Raw genomic sequence first — 17,415 nt, forward strand, 5'->3', positions numbered from 1 at the left:
GATTTCAAGGAAATTGCCTCTAGGGCTGAAAAGGCACTGATGTAGGCAATTCTGTGGTCATTCACACCACTGCTTGGACCCTGAGGGTTCTGGGCCTGATGCCCCCATTGGAGGTCCTGCTGCTTGCTCCTACCCTGCCCCACCTCCCCACCACAAGCTAGCTCCAACTTGTCTACATTTCAGCCCACCCCATCCATGCCCCTGTCCCCTTAGCAGTCCCCACCTGGCTCAGCTTCGTGCTCCACTTCTTGCTTCCACCTCTACTCTGCCTGTCCCCTGCCTCCCCTTCAGATGTGCCAACCAACATCTCCTGAGCTGCCCTCCTGAGAGCCCCCAGGTGTGGGCACCCCTGCAAATGCTGCTGGATTTGGGTTCAGCTCCCTGCCCTGGGGTAGCTCTGGGGCTGGCAGTGATGTTGGGAAGAGGGAACAGGGGCACCACCTGGGAGAGGTGCTGGTGGGAGCTGCCAGGGGCCTGCTGGGGACAGGGTGTGCACGGGGCAGAGGTAACTCAGGGTCTACTCTGTGGGTAGGTTTTTGTTCTTCCTGGGGGCACCCTTTCCCTAGCCACTCCCCACCTCCATTCACTGGCACAGCCGGAGTTCTGAGGCCACGCCCACTCTGCACAGGCCTGTGAGGGGGGCCCAGGCTGGCAGGGACACAGTCAGGGGCACAGCCTGGGAACTTCTGCTGGGGCCGTGGGTGGGTCACCTCCTCTCAGAGATTGAGGGTCACATCTGTAGGGTGATGGGCTTGAGCAGTAGAGTCCCTCACTGGCCAGACCAAGGACCCATTCTCGTGGGTCACAAACTCAAATGTCCATGGGGCCAAGCAAATACGGTGAGAGAGTGAATTCAGCAGGCCAGGCACAGACATTAGGGAGTAGTGAGGACTGTGGCAAGCTGGGATACCAATGGACCGTCTAAATGGGAGGCTGCTACTCAGCTCTAGCCGATAATAGGAAAACTGGTTTTGTGTTTAATTTTTCTGATTTTCAAAGACACTAAGGGTCAGAATTTTCATATCAAATTCCTGGTTTTTAAATGTTGGCGATTTCAAACAAAGGCAAAATACTTTGAGGGTCAAGTAAAATATGTCTGAAGGCTAGATGTGGCAATGGGCTGCCCGTTTCTGAATCCCCTCTCGTGTCCCCCCGCTCAGAATAGTGTCTGATTGCCTGCATTTAATTCTGGCTCTTGCACTTATTGGCTGTGTGATCTTCAGTGAGTTATTTACTATCTCTGTGCCTCAGTTTCCTTATCAGTGAAACAGGAAAAAATCCCCAACATCCATGTTATAGGGTTGCTAGACATGTCCATAAAGCACCCCGCACGGCACAGGATACAGTCTATTTCTTCTTCTTCTAGTTCTAACTAGGTCCTGCTCTACCTGAAGCCCCCCTGCTCCAGGTTCTGAGTTCATATCCCCTGGCACTTCAGGCAAACCACCTTCCCTTTCTGGGCTCCTATATTTCTGCCTGAAAAGGAGGCCAGCATTTTGCCACAGAAGTTCTGAACTCTCTGCCCACCTCAGCAGCAACTGTCTTTAAATCCGGGTCTCCCAGACCTGGCTCCCTCACTCGTGGGTGGCGACTGGGAGGTCTAGTGTGTTCTGTCTTCCTTACCTGCTGGAGCCTAACACTCTACCCCTGCAGACATACTCCCTGGGCCCCCGGCGTGGCTGCCTCCCCACACCCTGCTGTCATCGTGCAGCGTTCCAAGGCTGGACCTCAAGCTGGTCTCAGTCACTCACACCTCCGAGGAAAAGGCTTGGAAGCTGGCTCACCCACTCGATTGTGCAGAACTATTCTTCACCCCCAGGAACTGCTCCTTCAACTGCCGAAATGAATGAGCAGCCCCTCTAGCTCCCATGCATCAAGCACCGACCCCAGCAAGGCACTTTCAAGCACTTCACGTAAATTACTTGCCATCCTTGCCTCAGCTCCAGCAGGTAGATGTTTTCGTTTTTGTTTCACAACGAGGAGTCCAAGGCTCAGAGTTTAAGGAACTCAGTCACTGGGATCCAAGGCAGGCTGGTCTAATTCCCAAGGCACACCAGGCTGCTTTGAATCCTAACTGGGCACGGCTTTCAGACCAGCAGGCGGGTCCCGGGCTCTAAGGCCGGGGAGTGCGTCTGAAGGACGTGGTGTTTCCTTGAGTCCAGGCAATGGCAAGACAAGGACATACCCATTTGGATTCTGAACATATTTCCGAACTCTCTGCCTTGTCTGCCCGACCTACAACTGCCCCTGAGATGCCAATTAAAGTGAAAGTATCACCGACGTCTAATAACACAGCTGCCCTCCCTATGTCTGCAGGGGACACGGGAGCTCATGTCTTGGGTTCTCAGCTTTCCCTCCTCCAGTCCTTGCACAACCGCGTGTTGTAGGTACTGTTTTTCTCATTGCACACACGAGGAAACGGAGGCTCACACAGCTACACGGAGGGGCCAGGACCCAGCCCTGGCATTCTGTTTTCAAGGGCCAGTGCTTTCAACAAATGCTGAAGGGTCAGAGTAAGGCAGTGATGGCGAACCTTTTGAGCTCGGCGTGTCAGCATTTTGAAAAACCCTAACTTAACCCTGGTGCCGTGTCACATATAGAAATTTTTTGATATTTGCAACCATAGTAAAACAAAGATTTATGTTTTTGATATTTATTTTATATATTAAAATGCCATTTAACAAAGAAAAATCAACCAAAAAAATGAGTTCGCGTGTCACCTCTGACACGCGTGTCATAGGTTCGCCATCACTGGAGTAAGGTAACGAGGACCAGGGGTTACGTCCTTGGCTTATTGAGAACAAAATGAACTAGAAAAGATTTCTAAGAAGACCGGGTAGCAGGCAGGGACGTGGATGAGATGACCCTCCATGCACTCCTGGTCTCTGTCCCTGAGACACCTGGGGTTTCCCGTTTCCCTGCCACGGGGCCCAGAGCAGCCTTTCTACTTGCTGAAACGCTAACTGTCCATCAACCTCAAAGACCCTCCCTCCTTTAAGAAGTCTCCTGACTCCCAGGAAGGCTATGTCTCCTCTCCTGCAAGTGCCCCGAGGTTGGCACTAGTTTGTCGTCTGGCCAATGGGGCTACTTGGCTGCAAATACAGGCCTTGTCTGCCCACCTCGGTTGTAAGCTCCCCGGGGAGGCCATGTGCTCAGCGCGCAGATGAGATGTAGCACCTGGCACAAGCCTTGCACACGCAGGAGCGAGGAGGCGAGGAGGCACTTTAGCCTCCGGAGTTGGAAGGGTCAGGTATTGACGGCCCCTGGAAGACAGGTTCAGGACAAAGGGCTGCTGTTCCCAAACAGCCTTTCTGCTTCCTATCCTGCCCGACGGTGCTGGGCATGGAGGCTGGAAGTGCCAAGGACCGGCCCAGGGCAGAGCCACAGTGCCTGCAGTGGTGGTGGTGGGGGGTGGGGGAGAGGCTGGAGCATGGCGCATGCTCCGCCCCAGGGACTGGGCTGACTGGGCTCAGTCTCCTACCTGCTTGGAGTCTCCCTACACCTCAGTCAGCATCCCTGGGGTAGGGGGATCCCCAAGCTGGGGAGGTACCCATGGCTCCTCCCATAGTGTCTGGGTTCATGAATAAAGGAAGGTCAGGGAGGTCAGCTGACTTGCCGGGGCCTGTGGCTAGGGAACCCACATCTTTGGAGCCCAGGCCAAGGTTCTTCCCCACGGAGAGTGCGCTCAGGCAGGTGACAGCTTCTCCTCTCTCGGACAGGTCTGGTGACAGCCTTCAAGGTCGCCACGCCGTATTCCTTGTACGTGTGTCCCGAGGGCCAGAACGTCACCCTCACCTGCAAAATCTTGGGCTTGGGCCCCGTGACCAAAGGGCACGACTTGTCCTTCTACAAGACATGGTTCCGCAGCTCACGGGGCGAGGTACAGGCCTGTTCCGACCGTCGGCCTATCCGCAACCTCACGTTCCAGGATCTCCACCTGCACCACATTGGCCACCAAGCCGCCAACACCAGCCAGGACCTGGCCCAGAAACACGGGCTAGAGTCGATCTCCGACCACCACGGCAACTTCTCCATCACCATGCTCCACGTGACCCCGCTGGACGGCGGCCTCTACTGCTGCCTCGTGGTGGAGATCAAGCACCACCACTCGGAGCAGAGGGTCTATGGAGCCATGGAGCTGCAAGTGCAGAGCGGTGAGGGCTTCTTCCACGGGACAGGTTAGGGGTGGTGTCCCTGGGGGGATGGTATGTGCCCACATGGAAGGGGAAGCAGAGACGACAGTGTGACCAGGATTGTGGTGCTGTGTATTCGATGGGGTGACTGTGTGGGATACTGTGCTGAAGGGTGTATGATTCTGCAAGGGTGGCAGTGGCACTCCGGGGCTGTGGGAGATGAGGTGGCCACGCGTGTGGAGCTATAAGTGCCTCTGGTCGGCTGGGTGTGATGGAGGGAGAGTCCACGTGGCTCTGTTTGTGACAGTGGGCTCTTCAATGGAAGAGTGGGTATGAACCTGGGCTGGGAATGTGACTGCTCACGACGGTACCATGACCGCGCAATGTGACCTGGGCTGTGAGTTGGTGAATGGTCCAATGACTATTGGGGAATAATGTATGTGTGAGTGTCCCTCTCCAGGTGAGAGTGCAGGGGGGCAGTGGACTGGTCAGAGGTGTGAGCATGGGCAGGTGTCCACATGCTGCTGGGGTGGCATGCGAATGGGCAGGACATGCTGGCTGTGCCGTGAGAATATGCTTCTGTGTGCCTGTGTGTGCGCGCACGTGTATGTGTGCACGTGTGTGCGTGCACGCGCGTGTGCGTGCGTGTGTGTGCGTGTGTGTGTGTGTATGAGAATATGCTTCTGTGTGCCTGTGTGTGCGCGCGCACGTGTATGTGTGCACGTATGTGCGCGCGCACGTGTGCGTGCGTGTGTGTGTGCGTGTGTGTGTGTGTGTGTGCGTGCGCAGGTTCCACCTGGGCCGATGCTATTAAGTGGACAGCAGCATGAGTAGCTGTGACAGGAAAGGGGCACGCCGGCCTGGACAAGCCTCCCTGGCCTCCTGGGCCTGACACCCACCTAACAACCCTTCTTTGCTCCCACAGGTGATGAAGCACCACCCAAGTGCATCGCGTACCCATCCTCCCCCAGGGAGAGTGAAAGTAAGGACCATCCTCTTGCCCCTTCTGGGTTCTCTCTTCCCCTCTGTCCTCCTGCACCCAGGCTCTGTTCTAAACTCTGACCTCATCACCTCAAGCCCATGGAACCCCCATTCTTCCTCCTCTGCTGCTGCCCTCCCTTTTGCTTCTTCCTTCACCTGAGCCACGGGTTGCAGCCCTTAGAAGCCTCCTCCCCTTCCAAGGCCCAAAACCTGATAGCAGGTTCCCAGAGCCCCTGCTCCTGCCGCCCTGGGTGGGCCTGTACCCTGGCAATGACCTTGGGTCAGTGTGCCCATGACAGGTGCTACTGAGCTTGTTTTTTGAGTGGGTCCCCCTCCTGCCCACCAGCCCTCTGCCACATGGGAACTCCTTAACATTTCCTTGTTCTCTGCGTGAGGGAGGGAGGAGGGAGAGGCTCAAGAAGGGGGCGGAACTACCTTTCCTGGAACCCCTACTGTGTGCCAGGCCTGTGCTAAACCCTTCCAAGTGCGGGTCTCTCAGTGGATTCTCCTAAGAACCCTGAGGCATCACATGGAAACGGAGGCCCAGAGAGGCCACTTGACTTGCCCCAGTTCACACAGCCAACAAGGCTAGCACAGCTGGGATTGTGCTCACTTCACCTTCTCCCCAGCTGAGGGGCATGCGCAGTGCAGTGGGGAACAGCCGCCTGCTGTCTGCCCTATGGAGTGAGGGGACACTGCCCTAAGGGGCACCTGGGCACTCAGAGGCCAGGCCAGAATGCCCGGCAGCTTGGAGACAGCAGGCAAAGGGGCGACATCTTTGGAGCACCCCGCTCTTCTGAGAGGAGAGGGTCTTGGCTTCCGCAGCCTCCTACCCATCAGTATTTATTGGGCATCCAGTGTGGACCAGCCCCTGCCCAGGCCCTGGGAGCAGCTCAACTATAGCCTTAGTCAAGCCCCAATGCAAAGCTTGCCACGGCTTTCTACTTAAACTACTCTTTTTTTTTATAACAATAACAACAAAAGACTAGCCAGGAACAAAATTAGAGCTCACATTTTGGTCTGAGCCAGACCCATGTGGAGTTAAGAAACTCTGGTTCAAGCCCCTCTCCCTGGTATACCGCAGAGCTCACATGTCACTCGGCACCAACACACGATCGTCCTCACTTCCTCCACCAGCGACTCCCTGGTGAGGCTGGAGAGGGGCCTCTGAGTGGCTCCTTCCTTCCCACGCAGCAGCCTCAAGACTGTGCAGGCACGTGTGCCTGTGTACAGGACGGGGTACGCTGCACCTGGCGAGGTACATGAGGGCTCACTTCCCCACTGCTCCTTGCACTCTGAGCAACTCCCAGCCCACTTCTCCCTCCAGGAGCTCCTGCAGAACTCCCTTAGCCACAGTCACTTCTGCTACTTTCCCAGTTCACGGATGGGAAACCGGTTCCAGCAGGTGAAGGGACACACTCACGGTCTCTCAGACCCAGAGCCAAGAGGAGATGCCAGAGTGCCCGAGTCCCAGTGCGCAAACCCTGCCTGCGTGCCGGGCTGCCCTCCCCTCTGTCAACACCAATTTTCTGAAACTAGTTATGGAGGCAGAGACAAGAGATGTCAGAGGGGACAACGCTAGAGAAAGCAGGTGCCAAATGGAGAGGGAGCTGAAATTGGGCTCATTTTTCTTGCTAGAGAAGCAGCTGCTAGACTTGGGGGATCAGAAGTCAGCTGGGAAATGTTAGGAGACCAGCTGATAAGAGCTGATAAGAGTCAGAGGGTGAGGCAGAACCCTGAACTTGACTGCCAAAAGTGGGTCAGGCTTCCTTTGCTGGCACCCTGTTCTCAGGTTTTAACACTGCCTTCCTCTCTAACTCATGGGCGTGTGCAGCCTCACCCTAGCCCCTGTTTCTGAGCCACTGCCCACAGTTAACTGGCTCCCTGAGGGCCGAGGGACATGTATTTTTCTCCCAGCTGTTGAGTGTGGCTTCCACAGCCTCCCGTCCCCTTCCAATCCCCGTCCAGACTCTTGGTTCTGGAGGTCTGGAGAGCACAGCTGTGGCAGGTGCTGTCTCAGATAAGAAAAAACCCAGCTCTCCTTTCGGGTGGGGTGTGGGGGGCATGTCCATTCTCTGGGGACCATGTGTACACTGAGAAATGGGATCAGGTGTCTCTCTCCTACTAAAAGGGGAACAAATCAATGTTACCTAAGGAACTAGTTCAGGGTTCAAAAACTCAAATGCCTGCAGGGCCAGGGAGCTGGTGAATGATACAGTATTGAGGGCAGAGACTGTGGCTGGCACCCCGCTGCCAACCTGTAAGTGCAGTTCCAGCGGTGGCACAACAGGAGGGGGGCCCAAGGTTGGCAGAGCCACTAAATTTTCAAGCAAAGTGAGAAGTCCAGATTTTATGCAAACTCTTAACTTAAAATGTGGAGTTCATTCCCGTGAAGGGCAGTCCGGGGAAGTGCTTAAGCGCTCAGACCCTGACATCAGCCAAGCTGCTTAACCTCTCTGTGCCGTAGTTTTCTCATCTGTCAAACAGGCACGATTGCAATTGCACTTACTTTCCAGGCTGTTACGGGGCTAAAATGAAGTTCTATATGCAAAGTGCTAAGAACCATGCCTGGCACAGGGTAAGTGCTGGCTATTAATACTTGTAATGCAGAATCCTCGGCCTGGCTTCCAGAGTCAACCCGCCCGTCGCCCTGTGCCAAGGCAGGATGGCGAGTAGATGGCAGCGGACAGTGGACACATCCTGTTTTCTAACGGCTTAGAAACATCTGCCTGGTGACCCAGGTGCTCAGTGGGCCCCACTTCCCTGTGGAAAGATCCCAGCCCCGGCCCTAGGTCAGGTGCCCACAGCCAGCTTTGGTACCTGGTCAGCCAATAACGCTTCCAGCCAAGAGGCCCTTGGGATTTCCTCCTCTAAGCCGGCCCCAGCCTCCTGTTATCTTTGGGAAGTAGGAGGGGAGCTCGTCCATGAAACCATCTGAAAGCCCAAGTCAGCCTGAGGTCAGGGAGGTAACGAGAAAGGAGACTGAGGAAGTTGGTGCCCCCAGGAGCCCCTGATTGCTAGGGGCTTGTGGTTTCTCACCCACCCCAGGGAGGGGGGCTGGGCAGCCCTTCCCCTAGAAGCAACCTCCCTACCCTTCAACATAGTGGGATGTTTTGGTTTGCTTTCATCCAGCCCCCTCCCTAGGGAACCAGGCAGCCCACTCCAACTCCCTCCTCTATGTACACCCAGGGGGCCCCTCCCATGCCATCCTGCTCTGTAAGGGGCTGGCACAGTCCTGGGTGCTGGCCTGCCAGCTGCCTCTGCCAATGCCTGATCACCTTCCCAGGATGAGCCTGACTCTAGATGGCTGCTGAGCAGGAGCCCCCTCCCCCAAGTACTGGCTATGCTTGTGGGGAGGGGTGGGGAGCTGTAGCGAGGCTATGCCCGCTCTGCAGGGGAGTCCATGGATTCAGAGGGCAGTTGGGTCCACAGAACTGTCTCTAAACTCATGCGCCACCCTCTCCTCCCCCCCCGCCCAACCCATCCAGTCCCAGCTTTAACTCTCAGACCAGGTTGTAAGCCAACCAAGCTCTGATCCCCTAGTGTGGCTGCAGATGGAACACCTTTGCCTGGGGACAGGAGTCAGGCAGGGAGGCTGGGCCAATAGGGAGCCGGAATTAATGAGAACCCGACTAACCTCATCAAAAGGTACTTAGTACCAATCGGAGGAGGCCTGCTTTGATGACTAGAAAAGAGCACTTCGCAGCCTGCCTCTCGGATGGTGTCTTAGCAAGGTCCTGTGGAGGGGTTTAGAAATATTCTGACATCTGAGTTAGAGAATGTTTTCACTTTCAATATTCCACTTGGAAATGCAGCCTCGCTGAGATCTGCGGGGGAGCCTGCTTTAATGTGAAGTCCAGCTGGCTTTGTAATTAGCATAGACCCTGTTCCTGCCCCAGTGGGTAGTCTGAAGCGCCTGAAAACAGTTTGTTCTCTTCTGCGGTGTGAACCGAGCCCTGCAAGCTTGTTTACACCATTGGGTTGTTGAGCAATACAATGAGGCAAAAACAGCCCTCATTCCAGAGAAACAGTGCAAAGACAACTGGAGATCGCAGCCCACACACCTTCCCAAAGCTCCCTGGGGCCACGTGGACACTGTGACCAGCCATCCTGCCTATATTTTGGGAAGGTCTAAAATCGGGAAGGAAACGCGTTTACGCTGGTTGTGGTTCTGAGGGCGCGTCTGTTCCCAGCTGAACTCCTGGAGTCAGCAGACAGACGAAAATAAAGCAAACCTCTCACGCAGTTGGTGGGACTGCGAAGCAGCACAACCTTTTCAGAGGGCAGCTTAGCAATAGATGAAAAGAAACTGCACGTAGGCTTTGGCTCAGCACCTTCGCTGCTAGGAATTGATGTACATGCGCTTGCCCGAGTGAGCAAAGGCGCACACGCGGATTCATTGCTACATTATCGGCTGAAAAATGGAAGCAACCTCCACGTCCACCACAGGGGGCTGTTTCAAATACACTTGATAAAGCCCGAGGCAGAACGAAGTCGATCTTTGTGCCAATACAGATGTCCACGCGATGCTAAGCAGAAAAAGCAGTTGTCCCATGAAGAGCATATCATATCTCTGCTGTATGTGCAGAGAGCATATCTAAACCATACACAAGAAAACGGCAGACACTGCTTACTTCTTTGGAGGAAGAAACTTTAAAATATATGTATTTTCAATTTAAACGTTTTTGTAATTTAGAAAGTTTAAAATTTAAAAATGCCAGAGAAAGCCCTGGCTGAGTGGCTCAGTTGGTTGGAGTGTCCTCCGTACACGAAAAGGTGGCGGGTTCAATTCCTGGTCAGGGCACATACCCAGGTTGAGGGTTTGATCCCCGGTCAGGGCACATACAAGAATCAACCAATAAATGCGTAAATAAGTGGAACAATAAATCAGTGTGTCTCTCTACCTCTCTCCAATCAATAATAAACAAGGATTCATGTTTCTCTAGTTCTCGCTCCATAGGCTTCGCCCTGGAGCTAAGGGGTCTCTTGGGAGATGAGTTGTTTCTCTAGTTCTCGCTCCATAGACTTCGCCCTGGAGCTAAGGGGTCTCTTGGGAGATGAGTGAGGCTCTTTATTCATTTATTTTTTATAAATGAATAGAATGGCAAAACATAAAACTGGCCATTTTAACCACTTTTAAGTGTATGATTCAGTGACATTAATTATGCTCCCAGGTAGTGCAACCATTTACACTATCTCCAAAAGTTTCTCATCACTTGGGCTCCATTTGACCTTGAACTCGGTGGCATGGGGTCAGTGAAAGGCCTACTCTCCCCCGTGGCCCAGGGCAGTTGAGCGACCCCAATCTGGCTGAAGACCCTTCTCTCTCTTCCCGGAGCTTCCTCAGCTGCAGGCACCTGGCTTAATTTCTGTGTCCTCTGGGGAGAAGGCATGCGGCTCGCAGGGGGTTCCTAGAACATCCACGCCTCCGCGGTCACGGAGGGTCTGGCTATGAGACCCTGGGCGCGGGGGGCCCCTCTGCTGCCTGGCCTTTCCTCTCTGGGCTTCAGCTTCCCTTCAGGAGGAACGGGCCTCACCTTGGCTGCCTCTCTGCCCTTTCAGACATCACGGCTGCCGCCCTGGCTACGGGCGCCTGCATTGTGGGCATCCTCTGCCTCCCCCTCATCCTGCTCCTGGTCTACAAGCAAAGGCAGGTGGTCTCCAACCGCCGTGAGTATCCCTGCCCTCCTGGGATGGGTGTGGGGTGTGTGGCAGGCACAGTCCTCTGTCCAGAGATGGGAGCTGCTGCAGCCCAGCAAGGAGCTGAGCTCAATGGTGGAGAGGAGGGACTCAGAGGTGCCACTTCCAGGGCCTGAGTGCCCAGCAGCCCCAGCGGTGCTGGCTTGGCCCTCAATAAATATCTGTTGATGCGTGAGTAATCATATGGAGCAGATGATTTATAAAAATGGGCTTATAAAAATGCTGCCACTGAGAGCTCCTTTGGGGGCCCGCTTTAATGTATAGGTGGGCTTGTTTTGTTATTAGCATTGCAATCTTGGGGACAAAAATGACCTTTGGATGATCATAACTAGGCGAGATCTTGGCGATAACTTAATTCAACTCTTTCCTTTTATGCCTGAGAAACCTAAAATCTGCAGGGTTAAGTAATTAACCAAATGTTATTTAACTTAGTAAGTAGCAGAGCTGGGACTCAAAACTCAGAGCTTTCAACTCACGCTTTTTCCAGGGAGTAAAATCTCACCTTCTAATACAAACGCTCATTAGCATGAGCGCCATTGCCAACAACCCCTACCTGGCAAGGTTGCTGTGCCCGGTACCCTGCCAAGCTTGTTATATACCTTCTCTCACTTATTCCTCAGAATGATTCTCAGAGTTTGGTCTTTCCATTGTCCCCATTTTACAGCTGAGCAAACTGAGCCACAGAGAGGTTAGTAATGCACTTAAGGAACTGCATAGCGAGAAAGTGGCGGAGCCAGACTCCAAGTCAGGGCCGCTGACCCCTTGGCACACTCCTCTGCAGGTGACAGTGCCCTTTGCCCTTGTTATCACCTCACCCTCGGTCAGTCTGAGTCCTCCAGGAGCAGGAGAGGGGGATCCCTCTGCCCCTGACCCTTGCATCACCTCCCCTAACCCTTCCCCTCTGCTTGGCTGCAGAAGGTAGCTGAGGGGAACTGCTGTCACCAGGTGGCTGGGGCTCACACATGTTTTCCTTTGGTTGGACTATAACAGCTCACACCCCTCTCTCCTGGGGACCCGGCCTGGAACTCCACTGCGGGTCACTCAGGGGCTGTGGCCTCCCTCTCTCTTAGCTCACAAAACCTACCACAACCTACCTACAAAATACCCTGAGGTGGGGGTGGGGGAGGTAACGTGGTTGGAGCAGAAAGAGGAAGCCAGGGGCTCAACCAGGAAGAGAAATTGCTGCAGCGCTGCCAGCAGCTCCCGTCAGCTGGGTAGCATTTCTACGAAGGTGGGTGAGGGACCAGGAGAGACACATGCTCTGCTAGGCTCAGCTCCAGATACAGAGGTGACTTTTGGCCCCCTCACTCCAGACTACGGTGCTGCCTCCCCTGGGGAACAGGAACTGGGAAGCAGACTCCAGGCAGAGGATGTGGGGCGGGGGCGCTGTTGTTCCTGCTTTTGTTTCCTCAGCGCCTTCCTCGCAGGGTCCCCAGAGGTTGGTTTGAGACTCCTGCCCATGGTCCAGGCTGGAGGGAGGGAAGTCAGAGAGGGGACATCCCCGGGCCAGAGCCCTGGAGTGGTGTCCTGAGGGTGTGGGGACACTGGGATCAGCCCCCAGTATCTTCTACTCCACGCACCAGGACACCTGAGGGCTTCCCAGATGAAGGGACCAGGAGGGGACAGATGAACTGGATGCTGGAGGACTGGACTGACCGAGGGAATAAGGGGGTACACTGGGCCAGCGGCGCTGCGCTATCACCACTGTTGAGCACGTCCTCTGAAACGCCAAACGAACCCCATTTCTGTGTTCTTAGCCATTTCGTAGCATCTCATCCCTCGATTTAATATATGCCATAACAGAAAGGTATCAATAATTTATCTTCTAATGAAAGTATATTTGAAGCCAGTCCCTCCACCCCTTCCAAAAAGAAGAAATGAGTTGTAGGACTGAAGTCTTTGGAGACAGACACAAGAGAGGCCGGAGGGGGCAATGCTGAGAAAGCAGGTGCAAGCTGGAGAGGGAGCAGAGACTTGGGCCATTTTTCTTTTTTAATCCTCACCTGAGGATATTTTTCCATTGGTTTTTAGAGAGAGTGGAAGAGAGAGGAAAAGACAGAGAGAAGCACCAATGTGCGAGAATCACATCCATTGGTTGCCTCCTGTACGAGCCCAGACCAGGGCCTGGGTAGAGGAGGAGCCTGCAACCGAGGTACATGCCCTTGACTAGAATCGAACCCAGCATCCTTTGGTCCGCAGGCTGATGCTCTATGCACTGAGCCAAACCAGCTAGGGCTGGGTCATTTTTCTTGATCTAGAGACTCTAGAGAAGCAGCTGCTGGGATTAAGGGGACAGAAGTCACGGGGACATGCAGGAGTCGGGCCGCAGGGCAAAGGCTGAGTGGCCCAGGCCTGGCGCGGAGTGTGCGCTCAGGCGCGGAGCCCCACTCAGGAAAAAGGGAAGAGGAAGGGCTGGGAGCACAGGAGGGCCGTTTGCTGCAAAGGCTGATGGGTGTGGAGGCCGACCCAGTATGAGAGGGAGGCTGGTTTCCCCAGGTCTGAGGTGGGACTGCCAATCCTTACCCTAAAGCAGCGGTTCTCAACCTGTGGGTCGCGACCCCTTTGGCGGTCGAACGACCCTTTCACAGGGGTCGCCTAAGACCATCCTGCATATCAGATATTTACATTACGATTCATAACAGTAGCAACATGACAGTTATGAAGTAGCAACGAAAATAATGTTATGGTTGGGTCACAACATGAGGAACTATATTTAAAGGGCCAGAAGGTTGAGAACCACTGCCCTAAAGGGTAGAGGACAGGACGAACTGAGGACCAGAGAGAACCCACAGGAGGCCTGACGCAGAGGAGTCCCCGGTAAACAGTAGCCATGATTCCCACACCGCAGAGGTTTCGGGAACTTTTGTGCAACTTCCCTGTGCCTTCTGTTGTCGTGCCCCTCCCCCACCATCGGTTTCCCCATAGTCATCGGCAGTAAAGCCCTTCAAAACGAGAAGGTTCGTGGGAGTACATGGGGAGCTGCAAGAAAGAGGGAAGTTGGGGCCACTGCGTTTGGTCGGTGTGTAGTTTGGGGGGTGGGGCAGGGTGGCAGCAGCTTGGATGAGTTGCAGAAAGTGATGGAATGGCCGAGAAGTGACGGGGTCTCAGGGCCCCTAAGATTCCTCTAGGACAGCAGTCACCAACCTTTCGGACCTCACGGACCACCAGTGGTCCACGGACCACCAGTTGGCGACCGCTGCTCTAGGAGATGTCACCTCTGAAGCCACCCTATTATGCAACGTGGAGGAGGGGCCTCTCTGTCCCTCTAAACAGGAATTGACCTTGCAACACTCCCACCCAGTAAATCATGGATAAAGACCAGACCGTGGCAAGTGTCCAAACAGGAAATAGCAAATTCAGGAGCCAGGCCTTGGTGGATACTTAAATCCTGAAGGTCTAACACAGCCTAAGTCATGCCACAGGAGAAAGCAGGGGTGCCTTTGGTCTCTGGTGACAAAGGTTGTCCTACACACTGTGAAAGGCAGCCCGAGTTTCATTTGTCACTGGTCAGACGTGCCGCTCACTGGTAAGCACACAGAGGGCAGCTGTATGGGCCTCCTGAGCGAGCAGGTGTGGGACCTCGGCCCTGCCTGGGCCTGCTCCGTTCCCCCAGGGGCGTCTGCAGGCAGGGGCAGCGATGTTGTCTGGGGAAGCCTCCCTTTTGTGACCAGCTTCTCTGTCTGTCCCTAGGTGCCCAGGAACTGGTGCGGATGGACAGGTAAGGCTGGTGGAGACCTTCCGGAAAACTGACCGTAGCTGCCTCTACCCTGACTCACAGCTTGACTCACAGGGCTTGTGGCCCGGTGGGGCAGTGTCTACATCCAGACTGTGGGGGAAGTTAATGCAGAAGGGGTGGGGCAACATCCAGCCAAGACTGACTCTCCCCACTTCATCAGGATCCTTTACCCCCCTCTTTCCTGGGCCCTGATGCCAGGACAGGGGTCAGAACACAGACATGGCCCCCCTGGTCCTCCCTGTGCCCTGGGCCAGCTGTCAGGAAGGAGGTATTTCTGGGCAGTAGGGGCCCTGTTCAGCGGCCGAGCACAGCTGTTTAGAAGAGCATCTGCCATCTGCCACCGAGGCCTACACATCTGTGCGGGTTGGCTGTTCTCCCTGCCACCCCTCACCCAGCAGGCTGAGCTCCTATACTGTTAGGATAAACCATGCTCCCACCTTCAGGTCTCAGTGGTCAGTGGGCTGGGGTGGGGGAGGAGGAGGAAGCAGCTGAGCTGAAACATGCAAAGAGGCCAGCACACCTGGAGCTGGGCCTCCCCCCCTACAGGGCACTCCAGAGAGAGAGCTGTCAGGCCACTGTCCCTAAGGGCAGAGGCTGTCTGGGCTCAGAGTGGGGCAGGAGGTCGGGCGCAGTGGATAGGGGAGTGTGTGCTGGTGCGCCCTGGGCAGAAGCTGGCATTGTAGACTGGCATGGAGGGCGTGCTCAGGAACGAGCCACTGGCATGGCCCTGGTACCTGCTCCTCTGGGTGTTTGTAAGGGATGATTTTCAAGACTGGTCGAAGGAAGTCCTGCTAGTGATCCTGCTAGAGTCTCAGGTTGGAGGAGTCTTTAGAGGTTGTCTCGTTCTGAAGAAGAAAGAGGATAAGAAAAGAGGACCCCTCCCTTCAGCTGTGGGGACACTCAGTCCTAATGCCATTGACTCTATGACCAGAGAGCAGCGTGTCCCCAGATTCCTGAGGCTGGTGTCCTGGAATTTCCTCTGACCCTGGGCGTCCTGGCAGGGCCGAGGGCACTTTTCTCCCTGGCCCTGGATCTCCCTTCCTCTGGGAGAGGCTGCTGGGGCCTGGAGTGGGAAGGCCAGTGATGGGAAGGGAGCAGAGAAAGCGGGCCGATGGGGAGGGCAGAGGCGCAAACCCCAAGGCAGCAGAGATGACCTTCGGTTCTGATTCTCTGGCAGCAACGCTCAAGGAATTGAAAACCCAGGCTTTGAGGCCTCTCCGTCCTTCCACGGGATGCCTGAGGACAAGCCCAGGCCTCCACTGACCTACATGGCCCAGCGGCTGCCGTCTGAGTCTGGGCGCCACCTGCTCTCTGAGCCCAGCACGCCTCTGTCTCCCCCAGGCCCCGGGGATGTCTTCTTCCCATCGCTAGGTGAGTGCTTCCCAACACCGGCAGCATTATGGCCTGTGAGGTCATGACCTCCCCTTAACCTGCAGAGTGTCGCCTTACTCTCCATCCTTCCTGGAGTCCTCAGTCTCCTGGTGGGGCACTGGGGGTGAAGGACAGGGGAGCCCCCCATACACTCTGCTTCTCCTTTCTTTTGCAGACCCCGTTCCTGACTCCCCAAACTCTGAGGCCATCTAGACCAGCCAGGGGCCAGTGAGCAGCTGTGGCTGGGCCCGGGGCCAGTGCATTTGGGCCAGACTGGCCCTCTGAGTGTTCCCTTGGCTGTGGCCCTGGTTTCCTCCCTCCTGCTCTGAGCACAGACTCGTTGAGATACCCCTGATGGCCAGTTTCTTAATCCCTCTGGATGCTACATGGCAGAAGTGAGAAGGTGTGGATCACTCAGCTCCTATCTCAAGAATGGCGGGGTGTGGGGATCCCACCGCAGAGACCTGAAATCCACCAGCTACAGACGCCAAATGACCTACAGCCTCCAAGCCCCAGAGTTCCCGCTCTGTGGCAGCCGCTCAGGGACATGAGCCTTGGGACTCGACAGCTGGGACAAGATGGGTACTGAGCAGACCCCGCAGTGCCGCTCTCCCTGGAATGAGACACCGACCAGATGTGGAGGGATTCCTCTCCTCCCCACTGTGTTGGACCGGCTCCCCCATCTCGTCTGAGGCTGCTCATCTGTCAGACTCACTCTTTGTAACCATGGGGCTCAGAGCCAGGCCTGCCTGTCCTCAGGGCCCTGGGAGCCTCCCCAATAGCCTCCTACCAGTAACCTCCCCTAGGAGCTGTCAGCAACTGAAAGAAATCTGGGGCTCCCACTGCCTGCTCTCTGGTCTCCAGAGTTCACTGGCCAGAGGCCCCAAAACAGGAAGTACTCGTTGGGGCACGGAGGCCATTGTGAGCCAACTGGCATCTTGGGCAATGGAGGCCGGGCCCGAGGTTGTTCACCCACCCCAGGTGGGGGTGAGGGAGAGCCCAGGGCCTGCTGGGAAGTGAGTGGAGAGGGCGCCATTAGCGCTGTCTTCCCCATCGCCCTCCTCCACTGCTCAGTTTGGCCAATAGAAAGGGAGACCACAGACTGTACTGTCCAAACTGTGACACTTTTGAGAGTGAAGAGGGCATACTATTAAAGAGCTCATGGGCAACAGGTGCAAACCCTGTGACAGACTGTAAGGGCTGGGTTTAAAGCCCTGCTCTGTCTGAGGGGCCCGAGGCCTCGGGAGCCCCCACGTCTTGCTCTTCTGTTCCATTCCATCTGCCCAGCTGCAGAGGGACCCTGTCGGGTGGGAGGAGCAGGACGTGTCCATAGAAGGTTTGTGTCCACTCTGCTCAGTACCCTCTGTTCCCACCTCCTGTTGCAGGCTTGACTTGAGTTTGTTCCTATACACACATGCAAGAGAAGTCCTTTGTGGACTTTTGATGAAAGGGCTGTAAAGCATGGAGTGTGTGTGTGTGGGGGGGGGGGGGGGG

At 55.3% G+C, this 17,415-nt stretch overlaps 2 protein-coding genes across 2 annotated transcripts in view; one reads left to right on the forward strand and one right to left on the reverse strand.

Annotated features, from left to right (window-relative positions):
• Window positions 1–17,100, forward strand: part of LOC102239895 (chromosome unknown open reading frame, human C10orf54) — a 23,936-nt gene extending 6,836 nt beyond the window's left edge. Inside the window, exons 2-7 of the mRNA XM_005882704.2 lie at window positions 3,720–4,154; window positions 5,059–5,115; window positions 10,677–10,784; window positions 14,505–14,532; window positions 15,728–15,921; window positions 16,097–17,100. Of these exons, the coding sequence (XP_005882766.1) occupies window positions 3,720–4,154; window positions 5,059–5,115; window positions 10,677–10,784; window positions 14,505–14,532; window positions 15,728–15,921; window positions 16,097–16,134 (860 nt within the window). The 3' untranslated portion in view covers window positions 16,135–17,100. The remainder of the gene's footprint in view (window positions 1–3,719; window positions 4,155–5,058; window positions 5,116–10,676; window positions 10,785–14,504; window positions 14,533–15,727; window positions 15,922–16,096) is intronic.
• The window catches only part of CDH23 (cadherin-related 23), a 381,871-nt gene that overhangs the window by 47,295 nt on the left and 317,161 nt on the right, over window positions 1–17,415 (reverse strand). The gene's annotated exons all lie outside the window — the stretch shown is intronic.

This window comes from Myotis brandtii, unplaced genomic scaffold (genome assembly GCF_000412655.1).
Source record: "Myotis brandtii unplaced genomic scaffold, ASM41265v1 scaffold735, whole genome shotgun sequence".
NCBI lineage: Eukaryota > Metazoa > Chordata > Mammalia > Chiroptera > Vespertilionidae > Myotis > Myotis brandtii.